Consider the following 26,519-nt stretch of genomic DNA (forward strand, 5'->3'; position numbering starts at 1 on the left):
CATCCATCCATCCATCCATCCATTCATTTTCTACCACCTTTGTCCCTAGGGGGGTCAGGAGGGCTGCTGGCCGGGGTCACCCTGGAAAGGTCACCAGTCTGTCACAGGGCAATACAGAGACACACAGGACAAACAACCATACACACACACACACACACACACACACACACACACACACCTAGGGAGAATTTAGAAAGACTAATTAACCTGACAGTCATGTTTTTGGACTGTGGGAGGAAGCCGGAGAACCTGGAGAGAACCCACCATGCACAGGGAGAACATGCAAACTCCATGCAGAAAGACGCCGGGCCGGGAATCGAATCAAGGCAACGGTGCTACCAAATGCACCACTGTGCCAATATCAATATATTATTATACAATATTATTGTTTATTTGAATAACTATCTTCCAGCAAAATTTATAATGACATGCATAATCACTGTGTAATAAATCTATGTAGAATACCAATCTCTTCTTTTTAAACAGAGCCACAAAAACAAGTAAACTTTTCAATGATATTCTGATTTATTTACTTGTTTTTATAAATTCAGAAGCCAACAAACGGATAAACTTCAAATATGAAAAACAAAAATAAACTGGTATGAAACATGTCAGAGAAGCATATAAAAGTTATCAGAAAGTAAACATTGAATAGTCACCCAAATTTGATCAGCTCCATGATAAATTTCTTTACTTTTTTACTTCAAAATGCCTTAGAAACATGTCTGAAAAAATCAAGAAAACAACTGCAAATAGTCAAGTCACAAAATAGAACAGAATAATAATAATAATAATAATAATAATAATAATAATAATAATAATAATAATAATAATAATAATAATAATAATAATAATAATAATAATAATAATAATAATAATAATAATAATAATCCATTTTATCTATAAATCCCTTTATAAGTACATTGAGAGCTCAGATTTATAAATGCATAACTTAGTAATAAATTAATAATAAATGTATAAATCTCAAAGGGCTCATACAGTTTGTTTCATCGCCTTGACAAAATGGGTGGATATTTGGCGCCACCTGCTGGAGGATCGTAAAATAAATTTTCCTGTTGTGGTTTAATCAGCACTTCCTTCAGAAATCTAAACCCCTAAATTAGTTTACTAGAGAAACTGTTCTCAAATTAATTTCCCACAAATAAAAACATTTATTTGCTGGTTGCTGTGGAGTTTTGGGGAAAAGAAAGTAGTTATGTTCTCTTTAAAATATAAAAAGAACGTAAATTACTGGTTTTCTTATTATTTTGACATTTTAATTATTATTTTAAACGTTGCAAATATTTTGCAATTTCCACCTCTATGTGTGCGTGAATCGTGCTGAGACTTCCTCCATTTTCGCATGCAGCACTTCCTCCGTAAACGTGATCTTATCTTGTTTTGGCGAGTTAAAATGACACCGGATGTCTTAAGTTTGGTAGAGCCTCAGCTGTTTGCTCACTAATGAGCAACTAATGGATGTTTGTGCAGCGGATAAACAATCATGCGGGGAGGAAAAATGTGTTTTTTCCATTACTAATGTACTAATGTGAGCATCTATTGTAAATAAACAGGTTTAGCTTTAGCATTGAGTCAGTGGTGCAATAAACACAGGAGTCTGGGAGTTTTCCAACAGGTTGCTTCATTTCTTATATTCCTGTAAATCCTTGAATGATTTATTTCTCTGTATTAGTTTCTGCTTTTGCATAAAAAAGGACAGAAAAACAAACAACTTCACAAGCTATTAAGTTTAAGATGTGTTGTCTTTATTTTAGCTTTGAAGTTTGCTAAAAACTCTCCAAATGTGTGTTTTTTATTCTTACAATATATCTATACATTTATATAATTTTTAAAGACTTACATTTTTTAGAATATTTTTTTAAATATAATATTTTTAATGAGATGAGTTTGTTTTAGCTTTGACTTTTTCTAAAAACCCCACAAGCGTGTATTTTTAAATATATTTTTAATATCATCTTTTAAATTAAAGTGTTTGTTTTTTAAGAATTGTTAAAATAAATACATAAATGACTAAATAAATGAAAACTATCCAACCTTCTGTGATGCATTGCCATGCTAGGTTGTATCTGACAGTGGTACACCAACCAAACTGTCAACCTCAGAGGTAAAACCCAGACGTTGAAAAAATAGAAAATAAAAAAATAACGTTAGAGGTTTTGGTTAGGCCTGGATTGGAGCAGCTGCTTTGTGAAACCACCAACAGCCCACAGAGCTGCAGAGGAGTCCTGGAAGCCTCTGCTAAAAGTAGAGCACAGACTTTTATTTTTTCACTCTAAGCATAGCTTTCATAACTTTACTGAGCAAAAACATGAAAAAAATAAAGTATAGAAAAGTAACATTTCTAGATATTACTAACTAAATGTTGCTGTTCCTTTGTTTTTGTTCTGTTTTTATAAAAGCCACATAAACCTGATGAGCCAAAACAGAAATGGTGTTTGGCAAAGTGACTATAGAACATTTTTTACCATGCAATGACGTGACATAAATAAAATGAGGTTTCAGGGATGTTGCCGTTCTGCTTTTTTGATGTGTGTGTTGATAAAACATTGCAGAAATCTTCCTGGACCGCTGGAACATTTTAATGAAAAAGGGAGGAAAAGTCTGAAGCTGAGAGTTTCTGTTTACCCTCAGAAGTGACTTCAGTGGAATCTGATCATAGAAAACCTGCTGAGGGTGATAAATTTATACGTTTGGAGCTGGAATTTTAAACAAAGTAAGCCAAGAAAGAGATTCTTACGGCCCTTAGATTCACATTTAACATGAAAGTGGAATGAGGAAGGACAGCCAAATACGCTGATGTGGTCAGTTTTACAGCTGCATCAGTCATTTAAACTGCTGCACAGGCAGATTTTATTTATTTTAGTGCTATTTTAACATTATTCTTAACAATAAAGATATTTTCGCAATACTCTACAGAGCAAAGAGAATAAAGAAAAACAAAATCAGGCAAAATATTTTTTCCAAATCAGTTTCTTTCAATAAGAAACTGCAGGTTTGTGTCTGTGTCTGGTGGATTTTTGGTTAAGACGTGTTTGTTTTTCATTCATAAAGTCCAGAAATGTAAGTCAAATAAGAGTAGAAATACTTTATAATAAAATTACTCAAGTAGATGGAAATTATTCAAATATGAGCTAACAAGTACTTTGTAAAAAGTCTGCTCAAATAAAAGCAGCACTACTTCAAAATGTTTTTACTCATGTAAAAGTAAAAAAGGTAGTCATCCAAGAAAAATTACTCAAGTAAGAGACAAAAAGTATTTGGTGAAAAGTCTCAAGTACTGAGTAACTTATCAAATGATTGATCATATAATATCTTAATATTTCACTTAATATTTCATCAGTAGAGGCAACAAAATATAAAGTGAAGTGGAACTTTTTAGCATTTTAAGAATCAAATTGACAATAATTCAAGTAAGTAACAAAATCAGGCACAAGAAATTGTTTCTTTCAATAAAAAATAACATTAACTGCAGGTGTGTGTCTGTGTCTGGTGAATCTTTGGTTCAGTGGAGAATCCAGAAATGTTAATCAAGTAACATTTCTTGAGTAGTGAATGATACTTTAAAATAAAAAAGTAAAAAGTACAGCGTAACAAAAATACTCCTAAAAGTACTTATTTTTTCCAAATTGAGGAAACGTAGCCGCTTCCCAACTCTGGATTAAAGTTATAAAATCTTTCACTGCGAATAAAAGCGTTGGGACCAGTTTGGTGACCTGGTTCATTTGATTAATTGGCCTTACTGTAAAGCTCTCATCACATGGGTAGAAAGCTGCTGCCATCCCGGGCCGCTAATCCTTCCGTACCCAACCTAAATGTGACGGAGCGCCGTGCAGCCTGTTGCTTCGCCCTGCACAACATCTTCCCCGGCCTCTCGCCGCTGTTATCTGCAGAGCGCACTGTGCTTGAGTGTGTGCGTGCTTTTTTTTTTTTTTTTTTTTTTTTTTTTTTCAGTTTGCAGAATAAAGGCGTGTCTCTGCGTCATGCATATAATAGCGCGACGAGCCGCGATAGGCTTCGGCTCTCCGCTGCTCATCAGCTCAGTGCGCACCAGTAAACCCACCGGCTACCGCGGGCTCCCGACCATGGCCGAGCGCTCCCCACATTCAGAGGTGTTCAACAAGCCCAAGGTAAGCAAGCAAGCCGGAGAACACGGCGGCTCAAAGTGCTGTTTACGGCACTGCTGCTGCCGCCGGTACAGTAAGTACAGTGAGGCTGAAAGTACAGGGAGTACAAGCGAGAGAACATCCACAGCGGTGAGGTGTTTCTGAGCCAATTAGGAAGGAGGAAAATCTAGAACTTCGCTTTGGTTGGCATGGAAACCTGTTTTAAACCAGGAAGTCCGTCTTGCTTCTTTTACGGGTGTGTTGGTGTTACTAACCACAGGTGTTGCTAATCAAGAAACGCAGCAAAACTCAAATCCCTACACATTTTGGTGGTAACTAGATACTTTTACTCAAAATGTACTTTTTACTTTTATTCGCGCATGAAGCATCGCTATTGAGTAAAATGTCTGTATTTTCTACCCACTGAATGAATGGCAAACATGTTTTAGGCCCCTCCCCCCAAAAAAGAAAGAAAACTACACACAACAGTTTTTGTTTAAATTTCTTAATATTTTTATTGAAAAAAACTAATTTGGAATGGAAAGCCTTTTTTTTTACTTAGCCTATATCAATTATTGTCATTAAAATACCAAAAATTTCACTTAACTATATTTTAGTCCATCTCATATGTAATTTTAAATATTAAATGATTGATCATTTTACTTAGTACGTTTGTAGACTGTTTACTTTTACTTGAGTAAAAAACTTTCAAGTAGTGCAAGTCAACGACCCAACTTTTTTGGGTTGTTGACACGTTTACTCGCTAATAAGGTTAAAATAAATAGCTTTAACTGGCACTAGGAAAAGGCTTCCCATTTAAATGTTTATTGTCACATTTTCTTAATCACTTGTGCCCTTTGAATCAGAGTCCTGACTGAACATGGACCTGTTCTAACAGCTGATAAGCTGACAACAAAGGGCTGAGTCAGAGTGAAAGATGGGTTGTGAGAAAATGACAGAGATCAGCTCTGCATGTCTGCTGAAGCAGAGAGCTCAAAGAGTGAAGGCAGAGTGCTGGCTGAGATAACCTCATTACATATTAATATGCTGCTGCAGAGCTGATAGTGGCACCGGAGTCACTGTGCACTTCACACAGCAACCTTCACGGGTTCAAGATGCAAACTTATTGTGCTGATTCTGTTTTTGGAGTTTTGCATCACCTTCATGAGGTTAATGAGTTCAATCAATCATCTATGTCCTGAAAACTAACATCTCAGTTTCACTTATTTTAGTTTGGCCCTATAATGTAAGCTAAATATTCAACTTACAAATGAGATATTATACTTTGTAATCTAACTACTTTGCTACCAAGCTAAATATATAGAGTGAAATATTTGACTTGCATACTAAATACAATCCAAACCAAAATGAGTGAAACTGAGTGTTACGTCCCCAGGGCAGTCTAGGGGTTTTGGGAGGGGAGCTGTAACAATGGATAAACCCAGGAAAAAATGAGGAGACAAAAACCAGGAGGGTAAGGTTAAAAGGTTTATTATTTTAAGGGGGATGGGAAGACAACTCCAAAAGTGAAAGAAAGAGAACCTAAAAGGGAAAAAAAAAAGAGGGAGAATGACAACCAAACCAGGGTTTCCAGCAGAAGAATCCTCCGACACCGGTATCACCAAGCTGCAGCACACATGCTGCCCAATTGGCCAAGAGGCCCCGAACCTCAGTTTCCCAGCTAGCTTTATACTCTGCTGATCAGGAGGCAGAGTGAAACCAGCTGGGCCTGCTTAACCTGCCGGAGCTCAGCAGCAACCTAATTGGGGGGGGAACTCCCACATGCAGCCACCACTGCATGTAACACTGAGCTATTTAGTTTGGTAGCTAACTACTGTAATTAGTTTGTCTGCAAAGAGCTCAAGATTGGAGCTAAATATGTAGCTTTCCAATATTTAGCTGCTTGATAACTAAATATTTAGTCTGCAGCTACAGCTTACTAAATAAATCTGCTAACTAAGGTTTGGAGCAAAGTATTTAGTTTGGAGCTAAATAGTTAGCTAGTAGGCTAACTATTTAGCTTACAAACTAAATATTATAGTTTGTAACCTAACTAAATATTTAGTTCAGAGTTAAACTAAATAGTAAATATTTGATTTGCTTTGGAGCTAACTTTTTAGTTTGTAAACTAAATATTTAGCACTAAGCTAAATATTTAGGTTAGAGTTGAATATTTATTTTATTTCTTAAATAATTAGTTTGAAACTGTAACATTTAAGAAAGTTTGTAGGTTTGACTGTGAAAACTTACAGTCTCCAATTTCTTTATTACCCACAAAGTTTCTCAAAATCCACACGGTACTCAGATACAACTCAAAAAGCTGCCATATGTCAAAAACAAACTCAGAAGTAGTCTGACCATCTGATTTGTGTCTTATGTAACAACAAAATGCATTTTGAAACGTAAAATTTTCAGCAAACAAAGAAGGACGCAATGCTACATCGCTGCTAACTTTGTTGGGACTCTTGCATAATTTGTCTGAGACAATCGAAGAGGCTTTTAAAGTTCTAATGTAATCAAAAGAACTCTAATTAAACTATTTAATTCATCATGATACATGTAATGGTCTTAATTATGGAGGGCGTTAAATTTTTCTTTTTTTAGTTGAGTCTCTTTCTTTGCGGTCAGTTGACAAATTCAGATCATGTCCCAGTGGATGAGTCAACATGTGCTGCACAGTTTGTGCAACATTTTATTAGGTTTATCCATCACTTCTGCGACATGTGAGTGAAAATCAAAAACAATTTCACACAGCAGAATGAAATGATGCAGCTGTTGCATCATTTCATCCCTACGAATGGCTTCACACCCAAACTTACAGTCTACCATGAATTGGCTTATTTAAGAAATCTGAATTAGAACCAAAAGACTAAAAGCTGTCTGAAATTTCATGCATTAAATGATCCACAAATTTGATTTCTGGGAAATTTCTGCACAAAATTGTTTGAAAAAAATCTTCATATCCTTTTAGCTTTTTCCCTCTATATCATGTGGGAACCACAAACTTTTAGTTGTTTATTAAATTTCTATGTGACAGACCAACACAGACCCTCCTAGTGATGAAAAGATACAAACTCTTGCCATAGTAAAACACGGTGGTGGTAGCATTATGCTCTGATGTTGATTGTGGTCAATAATGAGAAAAGCTTCTAGAGAAATTAATACTATTACAAGTGGCTAATTTTTGTCCAAGTTATTCAATTTTCTTAAAACAAAGTAAAAATGGTGAGTTTCTGTTTATGGCACAGCTGGATCACATTAAAAGTGTTTTTAGCAAAAATAGGCGTGAATAAAAAAGCTGCATGAGGGAGGGTCATAAATCAGAATCTCCTCAGTTCATCTGAGCTTCCTCTTTGGCTTCATACGCTGATATAAAACTTTTCTCTTGCAAAACATTTTCAGTGTCACAAGATTAATCTAAAATGGCCGCAACATCCTGCAGGGTGAACTGAAGGAACAGCCACAAGATTTCCTGAAATAGATATCGAGTAGAGAAGCATTTCATCATCTGTGAACAGCTCTGAAGCTTCAACAGTTAAAAACTTTTATGAAAAATGATTGTTAATAAAAAGAAAAGCTAGAAAACACATATGAACTAGAGAGCAGATTGATTAATTTGTGCAGATGGAGGTCTAATTTTATAACTGAAACAGTTTTTCTCAACAAATAGGTAACAAACAGAGCAAAGGTATATGAGAGTTAAGCTAGCATGATAAAAAAATAGATCTTTAAAAATATATTGAAACTATATACAATTTTGTATTATTTTTACAGTTTGTACACAAACAATAGGTTGGGTTTAGTGTTTGTTATTTTCATATAATTAAAATGATGTGATGCAGTTAAATGCCACTCTGCATTTCAAAATCCAAATCAGTTAAAATCAGCAGCCATAATAAGAGTGGTATAGTTTAAGCTACTTAAAAATGATGCTAATGTTACACAGATGGAGTGTTTTAAAAATGATACATGTTGGCTTGGTGGCTCCCAAATTAAAATGTTCCCAGGGTCCCAAAAGTAACCTTTGACCTATCTGGTTTTGTGCCTGATAGGAGCTCTGGGTTTGTCCCAGTCTCTCCTCTTCCAGGTTACACTTCATTGTAGATTTAAAAAAAGAAAAGAAAAAAAGAGTAAATTTCTGCCAAAAAAAAACTCAGAAATTTTGAGATTAATCTTAAACATTTTCTTTAAAGAAAATCTACTTTTGAAACTGAAAAATGTTCTTGGGTTTTCTGAAAAACGTCTGAGATTAATTTCCAAATGGTTTCCAGCACATATTCAACATTTGGCGCTCAGTGAAAATTTTTGAGATGAATGTCAAAATTTAGTTTTTTTTTTTCTAGCAAATTTTCAACTTTTGAAACTGTAAATTTTCTGAGCTTAATCTCAACATTTCTGAGGTTTTTCGAGCAAATGTATGACATTTGGAGCTCAGAAGTCTTTCAAACAAATTTTGCTTACAGAATGATTATGTGCAAAAAAAAAAAAATGTAATAAACAAGTATTGTATAGCCTATAGAGCTATGCTAACCTGCTAAAGGAACCTTTAAAGCAGGAGTCCCCAAAGTGGGTCCTCGAGGGCCGGCATCCTGCATGTTTTAGTTCTCTCTCTGGTTTAACGCACGTGGATCAAATGATGGTTTGTTAGAAGGCCTAAGAAAAACATTGACAAGCTGAAAAGGTTTTTGGTACCACCAAGGAGAGAACTAAAACATGCAGGATGCCGGCCCTCGACCGTGGCTTTCACTGAGTCAAGACGGCAGCACTGGTTCTTATGTCAACAGCTTCAGGAAACTGTAAAACAGGACAACTGCCTCAAAGTAAAAAGCTTTGACAGACAGAAACAACTTATGCGTTTTACATGTAAGGGCAGAAAAAGTGCAAAAAATGTCGACGAGACGGATTTTAGAACTCACTCTTCAGCAAATTAATGTGGGAAATTGACTTGCTTATCTTGACCTCAGAGAGGCAACTCAGACAAGGATATTCCCTAAACATTGTAAACACAACCATAAGTTCAATACATTCATAATGTAATAACATTTTCCATTACAAGTACAAAAGACCACCTGAACCTTTTATTGCAAGGCAACAGTGTAAATATCTTGAAATAAGACTAAACTAGCTAACAGGTAACGTTTAAGCACGATATGAACTTGTTTACAGTCGATAATTCCTTAATATTGATGAAACCGTACGATCTACGTTGGCAAATTATTTAACTTTTATTCATGTTTTGTTATAAGTGAAATAACCTGTCAATGAAGTAAGTTGGTTGTCATCAATATTATGAAATTATTTACTTAAAACAAGCTTCAATATTTTGCTGAAAAGTTACCTGTAAGTTAGGTTTGTCTTATTTCAGGTGTACTAAGGCATTTGAACTATTAAAATTACTTCATAAGATTTTGTGTTTTTGCAGTGTAGCTATTATTCAAATGTTTGGGAATATAAAGTCTGATATGCAGAATGCTTTTATTTACATTTCATCAGTCTCTGCCAGGTCATTATTGGGGAAAATAATGTGAAATATCTTCATAAGTTGGTAATGGTTTGTTCACATCCAAGGAAAACAACACATGCTTTGTTTTACTGCAGCTTTTTTATTATTTCTGCCTGATTCTTGTTTCTTAAAACTCAAAATTATGTAACCCAGCTGTGTTTCCAGTCCAAAGCAACACATGCCAAGCTGTTAAGCATTAAGGAGTCCAATTTGAATCATGTGAAATTTTTCCTGGCCTGCTCTTGAGCTTTAGGTCATGACGAGCCTCTTGCTTTGCTCTTTCTTAATCGGAGCAACTTATCTAACTCGTTGAGGGAGGAGTTTAGATTCTTCCATTTCATCTGCTGGCATAAATCACAGCTTCCAGCAACAGAGGGGGAGCCAGGCCGGCCGTTCCTGTTTGCCCCCTGCGGCACCCCCGGCTCTGTTCGCCACTGGTTGCCAACCATGTGCTCTGTTTGCACAATGAGCTGCAGCCAAAGCACAACCTCAGCTACACTGCTCTGTTTGGTCCAGGAAGATGTGGCAACATTCATGTGTGTGAGAAATTAACATTGATTGATTGATTGGCTTCGTCATCCACAGATCGAGCTGCATGTTCATCTTGATGGAGCCATCAGAGTGCAGACCATTCTAGATGTTGCCAAGTAGGTGGATTTGCTTTTTTTATTTTCCTTGCATGCTAACATGTTAATGCTCTTTCTTCTGATTTTTTTATTCTATCTGTCTGTCTGTCTGTCTGTCTGTCTAATAAATTTGTTAAATAAATACCAATAACAAGCAGGTGCAAAAACATAAATAAATATGTTTCTTTATCTCTTTATTTAACAAATAAAGCTCTACAAAACACTCCAACATCCAAAAAACCCCCCTCGAAATTTTAGCAAGTATTTTTCATCTAGTTTCTAGCACAAATATCTTATTACAACTTAAAATAAGACAAAAGTAACTTTTTATTAAGAAGTAACAGCTTGGTTTAAGTTAATAAGTCCTTAAAATTTTATAAAAAAAGTGCTGGTTCCACAAGCACACTGCAAAAACATAAAGTCTTACCAAGTATTTTTATTTGGTTTCTGGTGCCAGTATTTTAGTACACTTAAAATAAATCAAAAATATCTTTTTAGAAGCTATAGGACCTTGTTTTACGTAAGTAATTTCGTAGTATTGATGAAATATTACTACTTCCACTGGCAGATTATTTCACATATAACATGGGGAAAATGTCTTGTTAGAAGTGTAATAATCTGCCATTTAAGTTAGAAATTAAAATAATAAGGAATTATTTGCTTAAAAAAGCTCTTATATCTAAAGTTACTTTGAAGTATTTTTATTTAATTTCATGTGTGCTAAGATGTTTGCCCCAGAAATACCTGGTAAGATTTTGTGTTTTTCTTGGATGCAATCCTAATTGTGTGGTTGATTTTATTACATCAGGGTTTCTGCTGGCACCAAAGTAGAGCTGTTGCGTAATGAAATATGAACCTGTGTTTGTGTGACCTTTGACCTTCTGGATTATGTACAACTGAACGTGAGCGTGTGAGTTCTGAGTACACAGCGATGAAGTGAGTTGATTGCCGTATCGCTGATGAGTAACAAATGATTATCACAACATAACACAGGAATTTACGCCATTCAGTCGTAACATTCTGAACTTTGACAAGTGAAATAAATTTATGATTTTGGTATCTCAGGTCAAAAGTAAACATCTCCAGTTCTCAGTGTTGTTGTGTTAGAAGCAACCTAAGGATTTAAGTGGGTTTCACAGGGAACAAGACTGCAACATTTGTTGCATTTTCAGCTGCTGCTGTTCGTTTTCACACTGCACTGTGTCAAACAAATCAAACTATTAAAAATCTGTTCCCCTCCTCACCTGTGGGGGCGCTGCACCTAGAACCACTAAAGGAAGGAACACAAAAACCTCTGCAGAAGAAACGGAGAGCAACTTCTTTCTTCAGGAAGTGTAAACAAAAATGGAGTAGTGTCAGAGTTTCAGGATTTCTCTTTAATATTTGGTAAACAGTCATGAGCCATTTCTCGTGCTAGCCTTTGTTTTGGTTGTTTTTACCCAGAATGCCCTGCGCTGTAGTCCACTTCCTGCTTTTGGAACCATCTCCAGTCTGATTGGCGTTCACATACGCATTCAAACTGCACTAGTGTTCACGGCAATCAAACTGAGGTTTTTGAGTGGACCAAAGTTCGTTTTTTGGTCCTAATCAGAGTTTGATTGCGCATTCACACTTACCCAAACGAATCGGACTTTCTAGAAAAATCGACTACAGTTCGATTAAAGCAGACTGGACATGGCTGGTGTGAATGATGCACCAACCAACAAAACTGGTCATTTGTTTTGCTGCATTTACCAGTATTTATTTTGGCACTGGTATTTCATACTTCATTGAAACCAAATGGGATGTGGTCTACCACAGCGATATGTAGTTGTAGCCAAAAGGGTGTTGGTGTTGGTCTGAATCGTGGCAGTAGGTCCTGAGATGAAAAAGATCTTTCAGTCTAAAGAAAGAATCTTAAGTAGCTAGGAAAGATAGCTTTCCTAGCCATGAAAAGATTCTGGCAAACAGTCAGACATTACAGAAAGGGGAAGCTGTCAACGTCGTTTGCAGCAACTCTGATCTCTTGGAATCCATTCTGGTGGTGAACGGATATCAATCGAAGAGCTTCAAAACCCAGCCGACTGCATCTTGTAACAGAAGGAGTTCAGTACAAGTTTCTCTCCATTTACAGCCAGAAATGAAAATCATTTCCAGAGAGAGCTAAAAATTATATCTTTGAGAGGCGAAAAAGTGAAAAGGGGCTTCTGCTTCTTGGTTGGAAGCCTTCCAGATTTATCCCAGTGGGTTTGTTTTCAGAGGGAGGAGGTCTAGCTAGGGGAAGAGTGAGTTATGGTGGAAAGGTTGTATCTTACAGCTGGATTTGGAAAGGCCAAATATCCCACAGACGAGTAAAGTGGTGAGAAAAGGAGGTCTGTTGACCTCTGCTCAGACTTCTTCCTCCAAATCCCAATGGGAAGCGCTCCAAAAAGCAGAACGAGGGTTGAAAATCCATATTCGAGAATTCTTTCTGTAGGAAATAGTTTCTAATTTTATATACTTTCTAAACTTAAAAAGTACAGCTATATACATATCATCATGGAAATAAAGAAAACTGAATGGTTGCCTCATTTTGAGTTAAAGCAAAAATTCACATTCTGCGTGTTTTTATACTTTCATTTGAGTCTCAACTTCTAAAAACAAAAATAAACACCCAGCCAATTTTTGGGATATAAGTTAATGCTTTTTTGTTAAGTCACATTCAACGGTCATTGAGCACAGCATAGCCCCGTTACCTAGCAACCCACGCTGAGCTCCAGCATATTTGGTCAGCTGAAGAGGTGAACAGAGTAGCAAAAAACTGTACTAAAGTAAAAGTAGTAATACTTAAACATATTTTTACACAAGTAAAAGTAAAAAGAAATTACTCAAGTAAGAAATAAACAAGTACTGAGTAACTGTTCAAATGATCAATCATTTAATATTTAAAAATTACATAATCAGAGGAAGCAAAATATAAAGTTAATTGGAAATTTTGCTATTTTAAGGACCAAAATGACAATAATGGTAACAAAAAATAACAAAATCAGGCAAAAGAAAATGTTTCTAAATCAGTTTCTTACAATAAATACCTTAAAGTTTGACAAAAACTGCAGCTGTGTGTCTGTTTCTGGTGAACTTTTGTTTGTTTTTCATTCAGTGGGTAGAGAAGTAATTGTTTATGTAACTTCAATAATAAGTTACTTTAGCAATATATCTAACGCAATACTTCCTAATAAAATTACTCGAGTATAAAAAGTAATTTAAAAAAAAAGAAAGTCATTCAAGTAAATGTAATTGAGTAAATGGTACCTCAGATATCGGTATCGGAAGTAAGTAAAAGTACATAGGTGCGCCGCCAAAATAGAGTACCTGTTTTCATTTTTTAACATCTTTTAACAATGTCTTCCATTTTTCCGTCTTGTATCCATCCAGGAGACGAGGTATCTCCCTCCCTGCAAACACAGCCGAGGAACTGAAGGAGAAGATCATCATTCCCGAGCCTGCCACTCTCACAAAATTTTTGGCAAAATTTGAGGAGTACATGCACGTGATTGCGTAAGTATCGGCACAGCAGATTCTTATATTGCATAACTGTGGAGGGAGTTTCCTTACAGGAGGTGCAAAGTGTGATAGCGGGGTCAGAGTTCACCTTGAGAGCTGAAGTCCAGGTTTTTATAACTGCAATTATGTGGCATCCAAAGTCTTTAAAGAAGGCTAGGTGTGATTGATGGAATTGGTATTTAAAGCACAGGAAGATTATGCAATGTAACTCTGCCCCACAGCAGGGGGGCAGAGTTTAAATTCCAGACATGTAGAACAGAAACACGGCATTATTGAGATCAAGTGTCACTTTGGCAACCAACCAGAAAAAGGATAATAAACTTATTCAGGAGAGCTTTTCATGTGTCACTCTGGCTTATTTTTAATTCTGAACTCTGAAGAACAGACCAAATACAGTCCAAAGCCGCCGGTGTCGCACAATCTTTTGTCGCCACCATACATTTTGACCTTAGGAGGCGCTGTTGCAGTTTTACACCATACTTTGCCATACTTCAGCTAAAGGAAACATAAAGGGAAAAAAAAGCTGAACAGAGGATAAAAAGTGACATCTTACCGCTGTGTTTACAGAATATAACTGCTCTCATCACATGTTGTCAACATACTGTAACGTATAGTAAAATATAAGTTACTATTGACCCTTTGCACGTGACCCTTTGCATGCACGCTCTCCAGAAATCTGCACGCTCCGCCATGATGGACGGCAAAATGACCAATACGCTCCAGTATAGGTTGTTTGTTGAAAACAAACATTTGTAAACTAATATTGCTTTTATTTAGTTGATTTCACTTTTAAAATGGTCACAGAGTTGCTGCGCGGTCGGCTGCACAAACAGACAAGGATAGAAACCACACTTGTCACTTTAATGAAAAATACTGAGGCGATGGATGGCAGCTGTCACTCATAACGACTGACAGCCCAATGTGTAATCGCGGATTTGCTGATTTTTACAAGGTAATAATACTAGCGTCCATATACTTAATAAGTAAGTATGGCTAGAAAAATATCAAATATCGCATTATGGAGAAAGTACGCATCTAACCATTGGTAACCATGGAGACAATGCCGCATCGTCATGTAGCCTAGCATGCTTGGAAAAAATAGTTAGCATTTCCAAGGCAGCTGCGGTGTAAGGAGAATCACTGTTTATGACATAGTGATGTAAATCATGTGGTGTGAATTCAGGAAAAATCGGTAATTTGACCAACACTTCAGGAGGGAGGAGGTTCGGGTCGGTTTCTAAGCTAAGCTATTTGTAAATTCCGCCGTCTATGAGTCTCAACCAGGTGTGTTACGTTCACAGACAAATTATCTCAACTCGAATAAGGAGAAGCCATGAATAAATTGGGGAAAACAACTTTGGAAAACAATTTCAGAAGCTCTCTTCATTACTCCTGGTATTCTGACAGAACACCGTCCCTCACTTCCGACGTCCATCATGGCGCCTTCATTGATTAAGTGGACTTGTTGCATAGGGTCAATATATTAATTCTCTGTTTACAGAGCATTACGAAGTATTCTGTGACAAATTATATTTCCATAGTTGCAATATTAGCAGTAAGTTGTTGATTGTTGGACTGTTTCTTTATCTTTCGAGGAATGACAAAGTATGGTTATAAAACTGCGACATCACCTCCTGTAGTTACAGAATATGGTGCAGTGGGTTGGACTGCGGTGCAGCCGTACCTTTCTTCTGTGCAGCTCGAACATTAGGGAACTTGCTGGCTGGGTTTAGCTCTTGCAGGGCAGTAGTGTGGCTCTGTGTAACAGGAGCATGCTGCAGAGCAAAAGTCATTCAGGTGGGCAGCATTCACTGTAAACGCTGGAAGCGTTTTGTTCTGTGACACGTAGCAAAATGAGTCCTGTGTGACAATAAACGAGACAGAGAAGAATTTCTGAAGGATAAAATCCTCATAACCACATTGTCATTGGACAACAAATTTTGTTGGGCAATAAATTGTTCCAGAACTTATTGTGATAAATGGTAATATTGTTGTTTTGAGACAATTTTCAAGTAATACAATAGTAAAAATGTCATAATAATGCAAGAACACATTATCAAAGATCAATAAACACTGTTCTACTATTTTTACTCTATCTTTTACTAAACTGAAGTCTACTAAACTATTTGCACTAGAAATTAGACTAAAAATACTTGAAGTTTTGTGTTTTGCTGTTTCTGCTCCACTACTGACCAGCATTGTTGATCTAATGCTTACAGGCCTGTGCAAATTTGACATGTGCTTTATAGTTAACTAATAAGTTAAAATTTTGTCAGTTTGAACAAAACAAGTTAACCAGAAACCGTTTGATACAATCGCACCAGCTGCACTTGAACTATACCAGATCAGCTCTCTTTTGATCTCAATATTTCACTGTCAGTATTTTTGCACAGTTCGTGTTCTTATCACACATCCGCAGACAAAATTTAATTCCTGTCAGGCTGTGGTTTTCAAGATCCTTTTTTACTAAATTAAACATGCAGTAAGAAAACAAACAGGAAGCACAGCAATATCTCGTAACGACTCGCATAAAGATGATGCAATAAAAAGAAGAGAACATGAAGAGAATCTAAAGTAATTTGAATGTAGAAATGAATTTTTCCTCATACAGTGCTTGTAAATAAAAGTGCTCAACAAGCAAATCAAGCTGATAAATGGGTCAAACATAGAAAAATCCACGTTTGACCCATTTATCCCATTTGTTATTCTTGATCAGAACAAACAAGAATCACAGTCGACCAGCCGACATTTTTTGGACTGGAAGGCTGCCATGTCCAGACTGGGAGTGTAAAAGAGCATCTTGTGGCATCATAGAAACTATAAAGATTATAAAATAATGTCATGAACCAGTTCTTCTGCATCTTTGAGGAAATGATTCCCCTAAATGTAGATGTTATAGAAGTGAACAAAGTCTGCGATTGAGGTTTGTTTGACACATGATGCACAGAAATGCCCTGATCAAAACCAACTCCAAGATTCCTGACATAAATGTATAATCGGCTTGTGAGAAAACAAGTTTAACTTCAACCTGAATTTAAAAACAAGACAGTGTACAGTACAAAACAAAGATCAGTCTTTTTTATTGTAGTTTTGCTTCTGCAGGCTTTCTGAAAGTTTTTCAGGAACGTCTTACTCCTTATTACCAAGAAGTAAAGACATTTGGTTTGGTCTGTCACTACAGATAAAGTACAGCACCTCTGATAACATAACTGCTAGAAAAGAGGTGTAAAAAACACCTGTTGGAAAGAATAAAATTAAATAAATGTATGTAGGAAGAAATTACAAATTAGTTCCACTAAAATAAAACAATTTTGACTGTTTTCTCTGAAGATTAAAGTCAGAAATTTGAGATTGATATTTGAATTTTGAGATTTATGTCTGAATTCTGAGATTATTGTAAGTCTTTTTTTCAGTGGCACTAATCCTCTTCCTGTATCCAGTTGCTCTTTGTACCGCCTTGTTGCTGAAATTTGCTATACAAATTAACTTGATTGATCGATTAATTGATTGATATTCAACCCTACCTCCGTAACTTTTAGCTGAGATATAAAGTTGAACAAATAACATTTAATAGTTCACGATAAACAAAAGTACTACTGATGAAAATCTGAAAACTCAGCCATAAAATATGTTGCGGTACACAGCATGATTTTTATCACATCAGCATTTCTGTTGCTCAATTTTTATTTTGCGGCTGCAAAAAAAACAATTACTGATTGTTAATGAATGAAAGCGTTTTATTGCTTTTTCCATTTCAGCGGTGACAAAGACGCCATAAAGAGGATCGCTTACGAGTTTGTTGAGGACAAAGCCAAGGAAGGAGTCATTTACGTTGAGGTCAGGTACAGCCCACATTTCCTCGCCAACTGTGATGTTGGCAAACCCATTCCTTGGAACCAGACAGAGTGAGTGTTTTTATTCATTTATGTCATTATTTTCTGGCTGTGGTGGGGTGATTTACATTTGTTTTGTGTTTTTGTGGACAGAGGAGACTTGAGCCCGGATGAGGTGGTGCGTCTGGTTAACGAGGGCCTCAGTGAGGGAGAGAGGGCCTTCAATATCAAAGCCAGGTCCATTCTATGCTGCATGCGCCACATGCCAAGTAATGACCTGTTCATGCTCGTGTCTGCCAAAACACGCTTGTGAGATATGGGTCCTGTGTGCTAACGTCTTGTGTCATCGAAGCTCTGCCTCGGTTGTTCTTTCAAAGAATGGTTTATGGTTTTAAGGTTTGGAAATTTAAAAAAATCTTTTCCAGAACAAAATGGGGTTTTAATGAGAACTCCAGGAAAGGTCCAATGCCTATTAGTTAGGGCGGAGATAGCTGTGGAACATAATGGTTGCTAGCATGGGATTTTTTTCCTGACATAATTTGCTGTAAAAGTAAAGTAAAAAAAATAAAAGGATGAAGTCAAAATAATACAAGGATAAAGTCGGAGTAATTCTTGAGAATAAAGTCTGAATAATTTGACACAGTTAAGTCGCATTTAAGTGTATTTTCCACCTTACAAAGTATGGAGAGGAGGATTAAATCTATTCTAAAATAAAGCAAAAGATAAAATATCTGAAAATCTAGAACAAAATCCTGCAGCTTTAATCAGAAAAGAATCATTTTCCAACCTGTGGAAGCTTATTCCTCTGATTTTGTGTTGCTGCAGCAGCTGGTGTTACTGTGTTAGCATCAAGCAGCACTGACGGTAACATGAACTGCAGTAACATGAGCTGCTCTGCTCCAGCAACTGTTTCCATGCAAACCAAATTATCTTCACATGCAAAATAAATGTGAATATGTTTTAAATAAACGCAACGTTAAACATTATGCAGATATCCTAGGTGGAAATAAGATTATGTTTTGTTTTAGAAATATGTTATAATTAGAAAATGTGGATGAGTTACAGATTATTCTGATTTATTTCAGGTTTTATAGCAGTAAATATGTGATTTAAAGCAGCCAAGCAACAAATTAGTTGAATATTTTTGAGATCTCCCCTTGCAGAGTTACATGAGCGCTCATATCTCATGTCTCCGCAGTAAATATGAGACGGCGGCACATAAGCCTTGCGCCAGCAAAATCAGATTTTGACTTTTCCAAGTTAAGCTCAAGAATCCAACTGGTGGCTGAGCTTCAAATTTTCTGCACAGACCTGATAAGAATCCATCTCAAAACCTAAAGCAAATCATAAAAAACTAGTCATAATGTTCAATTCTGCAGCCTGCGTGTTGATTCATGTTTTTCTAGGCTCAGGATTTCCTTGGATTTATTCAGATGTCTCATTTCTTTTGCACACTGCACACATTGTGTTCAGTTAGCAGGCCTAAAATGTCGTAATGGAAGTTTGAACTCGTTCCAGGCTGGTCCATTGAAGTGGTGGAGCTGTGTAAGAAGTATCGGCATGATGGCGTGGTGGCCATCGATCTGGCAGGTGATGAGTCGATGAACCTGGAAGCAAACCCAGAACACAGGACGGCCTACAAGGTGAGCATGGAAAACCATGAAGATGTTAAAAACACTCCAGTCTTGGCCAAAATCATAGAAAAACAGCAGAATTAGACAACAAACATCTTTCTGAACGTCTTAACTTGAAAGTGAGTTTCCTCTTTCACTACAATTCTTTCAGAAACTACACAGGAATAACTTTTTCTGGACATGTCTCCGCATGCACTACAAAAACACAATGTCTTACTGCATATTTTTGGTGTAGTTTCTAGAGCAACTATTTTAGTACCCCTGAAATTAGGTCAACCTAACTTTACAGCAATATATAAGAACTTGTGTTAAATCAATAATTCCTTAAAGAAATACTTTAAAATCTCATGGCACACTGCAAAAACATAATATCTTACCAACTATTTTTGGTCTAGTTTTTAGTGGAAATATCTTGAAATAAGATAAAACTAACTTACAAGTAATTTTTCAACAAGATATAGCTGCTTGTTGTAAGTAAATTATTCCTTAATATTTATGAAAATTCTGGTTCTATTGGCAGATTATTTCACTTTTAATGTGTGAAAAAATATCTTGTTCAATCTCCAGTTTGTCCAGTTTTTTTTTGCTTTTCTGTTCTTGTTCTTCCAGTTTAATAAATTTAGGTTTTCATTCATGCCAACATTTCTTTCTGCGCTGAAGCATGAAGAAGTTTGTTTACCTGTGAAAAGCTTTGGATCGACGCATTTTACATGAACCGCCCACACGGACCTTATCTGTAGAGATCTGTACTGATGAATGAAATGGAAACCTTATTCAGAAGAGAAAGAGCAGAGTCTTCTCCGAAAGCAAGTTTTATCATCTGCGGTTTATGATCTCAGATAGAAATGTGCTGACTAAGCAGAAGTGGGCAAAGTTCCCAAAGATTGTACTCAAGTAAGAGCAGCGTTTCTGCAACATGTTTTTACTCAAGTAAAAGTAAAAAGTAGCTGCCCAAGAGTAAAAAAGAATTTGGTAAAACCTTTACTCAGGAACTGAGTAACTGATCAAATTATCAACCGTTTTATATTTTAAAATTACATCATCAGATGAACCAAAATTTTACGTTAAGTGGAAATTTTGGCATTTAAGGAACAAAATGACAATAATACAATCAGCAACAAAATAATTATTTGCAAATCAGTTTCTTTCAATAAAAAACTTATGAAACTTTAACAAATACTATGGGTGTGTCTGTCGGGTGAATTTTTGTTCAAATATGTTTGATTTTCATTGAGTGGGTAGTGAATCCAGAAAAATACTCAAGTAAAAGTAAAAAGTACAGCATAGTAAAAATGTTACTCAAGTAAATGTAATTGAGTTAATGTAAGTAGTTACTGCTATAAGCACAAAATGTTGACAATCCTGAAATAAAACCAGATGACATAAACATGGTGGCTGTTTTATGTCTTCAGTTTTATGTGAAGTTTTGTTGTGATTTTTTTTTTTAAGTGAGCTGGGAAAGTTGCAAAACGTTGCTCCAGTGAGAACAAAACAAAGCGTTGCAGATGTGAAAGCCAGATGTTTGGCCGCGCTGCTTTGTTTCTCATATGTTCCTTGATGGATGTCGTTCCCAGGAGGCCCTTCGATGTGGGATTCACCGCACGGTTCACGCAGGAGAGGTGGGCCCGGCGTCGGTGGTGAAGGAGGTGAGCCGCTCGACGGTAACGGCTCAGAGGTTTGGCCGTCACGTCTGACATCATAACCGCTCTTAAATGTGTGTAAACAAAACCCTGAAGCCACAACAATAGAGATGAGGGCGAAGAGCCAAGCAAACAAGCAGAGCAGAGTTTTGTGTCGACTGATTGGAGGTCAGTGGAAGAACAAGCTGGGAAGAACAATAGAAGCGATTGACTGAATGTGTTTTGTTTCAACAATGAGGAAGCTGGTCAACAACACAGGGAGCCGATTCTGAACCTGCAGAAGAAGTTTAAACTGTCCTGACGTGTGAATATCGCAACAAAGAGGCAACATGGAGGCAATGAAGAAAGGGGAAAATTTCCAAAGCAAAACTCACCTGCTGTGAGGCGGCGAAGATAAAACTGGGAGTAAATGAAACATACAGCTGAAACCAAATATTCTGTTTCTCTACTTGACAGAATAATCAGAGGGGCTTTTTTAATCACTTTCTTCAAATTCAGACATTTGTGCCTTTAAATAATTTAAGGAAAGCTCTGATGATCATGTCATGCCTTTATGAGCTTCCTTTAAAGGGGAAGCTGGTATCAGAATTTCACTTTTTCTGGGGTTAAATTTACTGGAGATTTTGTTGTTTCTTAACTTTTTTTTTCCCGTATCTGTTTGGTGTTTTAGGCTGTTGAAGAGCTGAAGGCCGAACGAGTTGGACACGGCTACAACACGCTTCAGGACCCAGCCCTGTACAGAAAACTGCTAGAACAAAACATGCACTTTGAGGTAAACAACCAACTTCACAACCTTTCCATCATAACAAAGTTTTATTCTCTTGTATTTATGATGGCATATTATGGCTGCACTAAGAATTTTTTTTATAAAATTGCAAGAATAAAGTCATAATATTTTGAGAATAGAGCTGTAATTAAAAAATAAAGCCATAATAATTCAAGAATAACATTATAATGTGATAGTCATAATATTTTGAGAATAATGTCGTAATATTATCACCATATTCTCAAATTATTTTGTCTTTATTCTCATAATTGTATTTTTTCTTTGTGTGGCCCAAATACTTTATATTATAGAAGCATCCTGAAAGTATTTCCTGCTGATTATTAAGTTTTAGTCAGTTTAGTGGTGAACTCCACATGGGAGTGGAGATATTCTGCCCTCTAGTGGACATGAGTTGAATGAAATGTTCTCCTTGCAGATGTGTCCTATTTCCAGTAAGCTGACAGGTGCCTGCAACTCAGACTTTACCCAACACCCCATCATAACGTGAGTTTTTTTCCCCCTCACATTGAAGTATAGATTAAAACAAAAAGGTTCATGAAACTGGGATTTATTTTGCTTCTGCAGGTTCAGAAAGGACAAGGCTAACTACTCCCTGAACACAGACGACCCTCTGATCTTCAACTCCAACCTGCTACTGGACTACAGCGTTGTGCACCAACACATGGGATTCACGGAGGAGGAGTTCAAACGGCTGGTGAGATCAAATGCAGTTTAATAATAGCATCAGATCAGAGGGAGAAGCCAATTAAATGAGGCTAGAAAGGAGAACACGGCGTCTATTTGCCTTTTATCGCTGATTATTTGTAAGAGAACAAAGCCGTACTCTGAAAAATATATCAACTTAGTTCTGTTTAACAATTCAAGTCCTTTTATGCAGCATAAACTCTTAATTCCACTAAGAGAAACAACAAAGCAGGTTTGCATGAAACATGGCCTTGCATAAGACCGTAGAGAACAAAAACTGGCATTTGGATTTCCACAGTCGAGTCACTTCAAAGCCTGAACAGCTCAACCTTAACGTAACAGATTTGCTCACCAGTTCCATTAAAGGTCAGTGATTATATTAAATACCAACATGTAAATAAATTAACATCAACGGACTGTTTCCTGACTAATACTGATAATATTTGCACTCCAGTTCTGTAAAGTGGCCAAAACAATTCAAGGGTTTTGCAGATATTTATTTCTGCACAAGTCATTTCAGGTCTAACTGCAGCAATTCATTAAAGTTAAGGTCTAAACTTTTACTGACCACCTGCATTAATTCACTTTTGTTGTACATTTGCAGCATTTTAGTTTGTTTTATTTTAACCAGAGATATATCAAATGATTTGATTTATTGTAAAATCTCTTCCTTGCATAGTCTGAAGAGTAGAAATTATAGTTGCTTAATAAAAACATGAAGATTGATTTATTTAAAGAAGTAATTATCAAAATGTTTAGGAGAGTTATATAGTCTAGAAATTGATCTTGGACTTTTACAATATCACCACCTGCTGGTTTGATTAGTTTTATCCTTGTAGTGTTTATAAAAAAATGAATTGAAACAGTTGAAATGTTAAATAGCTGCAGTGATTAGCACAAGAAAAATTGTAATCACAAAATTTTAATTATATTTGTAATTTGGCTGTAACAGAACCTGAACTGCTAAAACAAGCAGAATATGAACCACTTAGTCTGCAGCGTGTATGGAAAGCTTGAAGTGCCATAATTCAATAGCCTAATTTAAATAATGTGAACATTTTTTAGAGAACTGGAGATGTATAAATCAAATTATTGAATGTAACTTTATCTTGAATAAAAAGAAAATGCATTTAATTTTTTTATATACAAAATATATATATTAGTTGTTTCTAGTTTGCACTTGGAGGAGAGAGAAAAGGAGATTGATTTTTTTTTTCAAATGAGTTGTATCATATTATACATGTTATGACATGGTGACAATTTAAACAAATATGTAAAACAATATTTTTGATAAAACTAACATACTGCCTGTCACAGTAAATAACGTTGCCAAATGATAAATTGACCCAGGACTGCGACAAATGGTAATATTCATGTTTTGAGACAATTTTCAAGTTATTAAGGAGAATAATTATTTATCTTAAAGATCAATAAACTTTAAATTATGATGAATATTTAAACATTGGAACTGGAAGACATTTGAAATATTCAAAATAAACAAACAAAACAGCAGAAACAACAAATAAAATAAATTCTGAAGTCTCTGTAAACAAAATCCTCTTTGAAAAAAAGGATAGTTGAGACCAAAACACAAGACGGAAGATCAGTTTTAGTAGAAAGAGAGAGAAAAGAGAAAAATGATAAATCAAGCAAATGAAAATGGTTGAGTTTGTTTTAGTTTATCATGTGATTAATTGATTAATTGATTTATTGTGACAGGCCTAACTGCAGCTTTCACATACTGAGGCCAGTAGAGTCTGAAAATGAGCTTTTCAGACAAACCCTGCTGTTTCTATTGAACTGCTCACACTGACTTATAATCACTTAATCAATGCATTTGATTAGAAAAAGAGCAGAAGAAGCTGAAATCCATTTCCTCTCATCATCCTGAGCCAAGCAGGAGGGAACGCTCAGCGCTTACTGAATGGGAACTTTGTCGTTTTGTCTCATAGAACATCAACTCTGCAAAGTCGAGCTTCCTCCCAGAGGAGGAGAAAGAGGAGCTTCTCCGCAAACTGTACGACGCGTACGGGATGATACGGAGCACCGCCCTCTGAAACACCATCTGACCTCTTGACCAGCTCCCAACGACACAAAGAAAAGTGGTTTCACTGCTGTGTGAACCGACACGAAGCCTGGAGAACATCAGGCACGCTGGTTACCGCTTCACTTCCCCTCGTCACCCGGTTTCATCTCAAGACGTTCTTACATACCTCCACAGTTTTTATCCACATGAGGCTACATTCCTCTGGAAGGTGCAGAAACATCCGAGGGTTGTCGTTTCATCATCTCATCTTGAGTTTACATGTTTTTGTTATGAAGACGAGCTTTAAAATGCAGTTATTCAATATTCATAAACATATGCAGCCTATAGACGCCGGCTTGTTTTTTGTTGTTTACATCCTATAGAGGTAAATTGTAGATGATGGGAAAACGAATTGATTTAAGAGCAGAATATGAGAAAACGCATGCGCACAAGCAGTCGATGTGCTTTTTGTTCTCCACTTGAAACGAACCTGGGACCAGATGCACGAAACATTTATGAAAATATAGATGATACAGTTTTCCAAATATTAGTGGGAGATGTAATGCAGACACATTAACTTTATTCCCACTTCCATCTTTAATTCTGGGAAGATGTAAATCACTCACATAAATAATGTTTTTGCACTAATGAATAAACACAACTGGTGCCAAACTGGAAGAAAGCATAGCAAATTATTCTTCAGAGGTAAAAAATAAAAAATTCGATTAATGACAATCTACGTCTCCTGCTTTTTCTGCATCAGATGACTAAACGGTTTATTGAATTTGTCATCCAGTTTTACTAAGAGACTATTAGAAATTATGAAAAACTAACAGCAGCACAAGAGGAAAAAACAACAAACTTCAGATATTTATTCTTTTAAGACGCTTTAGCAAAATGCTGGAAGACGAGTCTGAGTGAAACACGAGACTTAAAATGCTTAGAACTAATGAGAAAAAAAATATTTTAATTTCTTTTCTTTTTCTTTTAAGATTTTTTTTATTCAGTTTCATCAGGTTTTAGTCATTTTTTGTTCAGTTTCTCATTCACAAAAGAAAAGATGCTCGTTGCTTTCCTCCCCCCCATGTTTCTGCATCTGGCCCCTGGAGAAAAAGCGGGTGAAAAGAGCTCCATACCAAAAGTGCAGTCTTATGTGTGTCCGCTAGGTGGCACTGCGATGTCACCGAAGCGGAAAAAGCACAGCCTCTCTTATGTGTTTTTTTTTTTTTTTTTTTTACTTTTCTTTTGATGTTAATATTTAAAAATATTTTCATTTCACTAGAACAAAAAAAGCCCTTATTTGTAGCTCTTATATATATATAAAAAAAAAATCTGCTATTACAATAAAAGCCATTTAAGAGACAGTTTTGTTCTACTTTTGAAATCTTTTCACATCTGATTGCTAAAATTCACACTTCTTCAGCAAAGAATTGCATGGTGGTGTATTAGAGCCATTATAGACATAAAAAAGGTAAATTTCTATTAAAAAACCCAAAAATTGGGATCATTCTTGGAAATTTTATAGAAAAAAAAATTCTGAGCTTCAAAAGTTGAAAATGTTTTACATTTTCTAGAAAATGAGCTTGAAAAGTTAAGTTGCTTGAGAAAACTATAATATATATATATATATATATATATATATATATATATATATATATATAGAGAGAGAGAGATCTTATAGCTATATGTAGATAGTATATATAGATGTATAGAAAACAATTTCTGAATTTTTTCTAAACATTTTGGGGATTTAAGTGTGAAAAGTAAAAAAAAATTCTAGAAAAAAATTTTCTTAACTTTAAATATCAAACATTTTTGACTTTAGAAACTCAACATTTCTCTGTTTTTTCTAGCAAATCTCAGTTTTTTGGTGGAAATTTACTTGTTTTGTTGACCTACAATGTCCCTAATATACCGTTGTACAAACCTCAGTTTCTTTATTGTGCATAGCGATAAAAAGAACACGGCAGCCATGCTGGATGGAAATGTCAACACCATCCTCATGTACGCAACAAGCTGTGTTCAGGAATATTTATGGATCTAATTAACTCGGCCTTTTACTGCTCCCAGATCTGCAGCTTTCAGTAGCCCACTGATTCCTAATGTAAGAACGTAATTATCTCTTAGAAACATACAAATG

At 35.9% G+C, this 26,519-nt stretch overlaps 1 protein-coding gene across 1 annotated transcript; it reads left to right on the plus strand.

Annotated features, from left to right (window-relative positions):
- The first annotated feature begins 3,942 nt into the window (after positions 1 to 3,942).
- ada (adenosine deaminase) lies at positions 3,943 to 25,743 on the plus strand. The gene is made up of 11 exons (XM_044123942.1): positions 3,943 to 4,148; positions 10,213 to 10,274; positions 13,647 to 13,769; positions 17,534 to 17,680; positions 17,762 to 17,877; positions 19,127 to 19,251; positions 20,817 to 20,888; positions 21,553 to 21,654; positions 22,085 to 22,152; positions 22,234 to 22,363; positions 24,306 to 25,743. Exons 1-11 carry the CDS (start codon positions 4,002 to 4,004, stop codon positions 24,408 to 24,410), a joined length of 1,197 nt encoding a protein of 398 aa, XP_043979877.1. The 5' UTR covers positions 3,943 to 4,001; the 3' UTR covers positions 24,411 to 25,743.
- Positions 25,744 to 26,519: the final 776 nt, after the last annotated feature.

This window comes from Gambusia affinis, linkage group LG01 (genome assembly GCF_019740435.1).
Source record: "Gambusia affinis linkage group LG01, SWU_Gaff_1.0, whole genome shotgun sequence".
Lineage (NCBI taxonomy): Eukaryota > Metazoa > Chordata > Actinopteri > Cyprinodontiformes > Poeciliidae > Gambusia > Gambusia affinis.

Excerpts from the sequence above, each read along its gene's own strand:
- ada (XM_044123942.1), top strand. The coding sequence starts at position 4,002 with ATGCATATAATAGCGCGACGAGCCGCGATAGGCTTCGGCTCTCCGCTG. Across the intron at positions 20,889-21,552 it reads CGGCGTCGGTGGTGAAGGAG|GCTGTTGAAGAGCTGAAGGC; the intron begins GTGAGCCGCTCG and ends TTGGTGTTTTAG. Across the intron at positions 21,655-22,084 it reads AACAAAACATGCACTTTGAG|ATGTGTCCTATTTCCAGTAA; the intron begins GTAAACAACCAA and ends TTCTCCTTGCAG.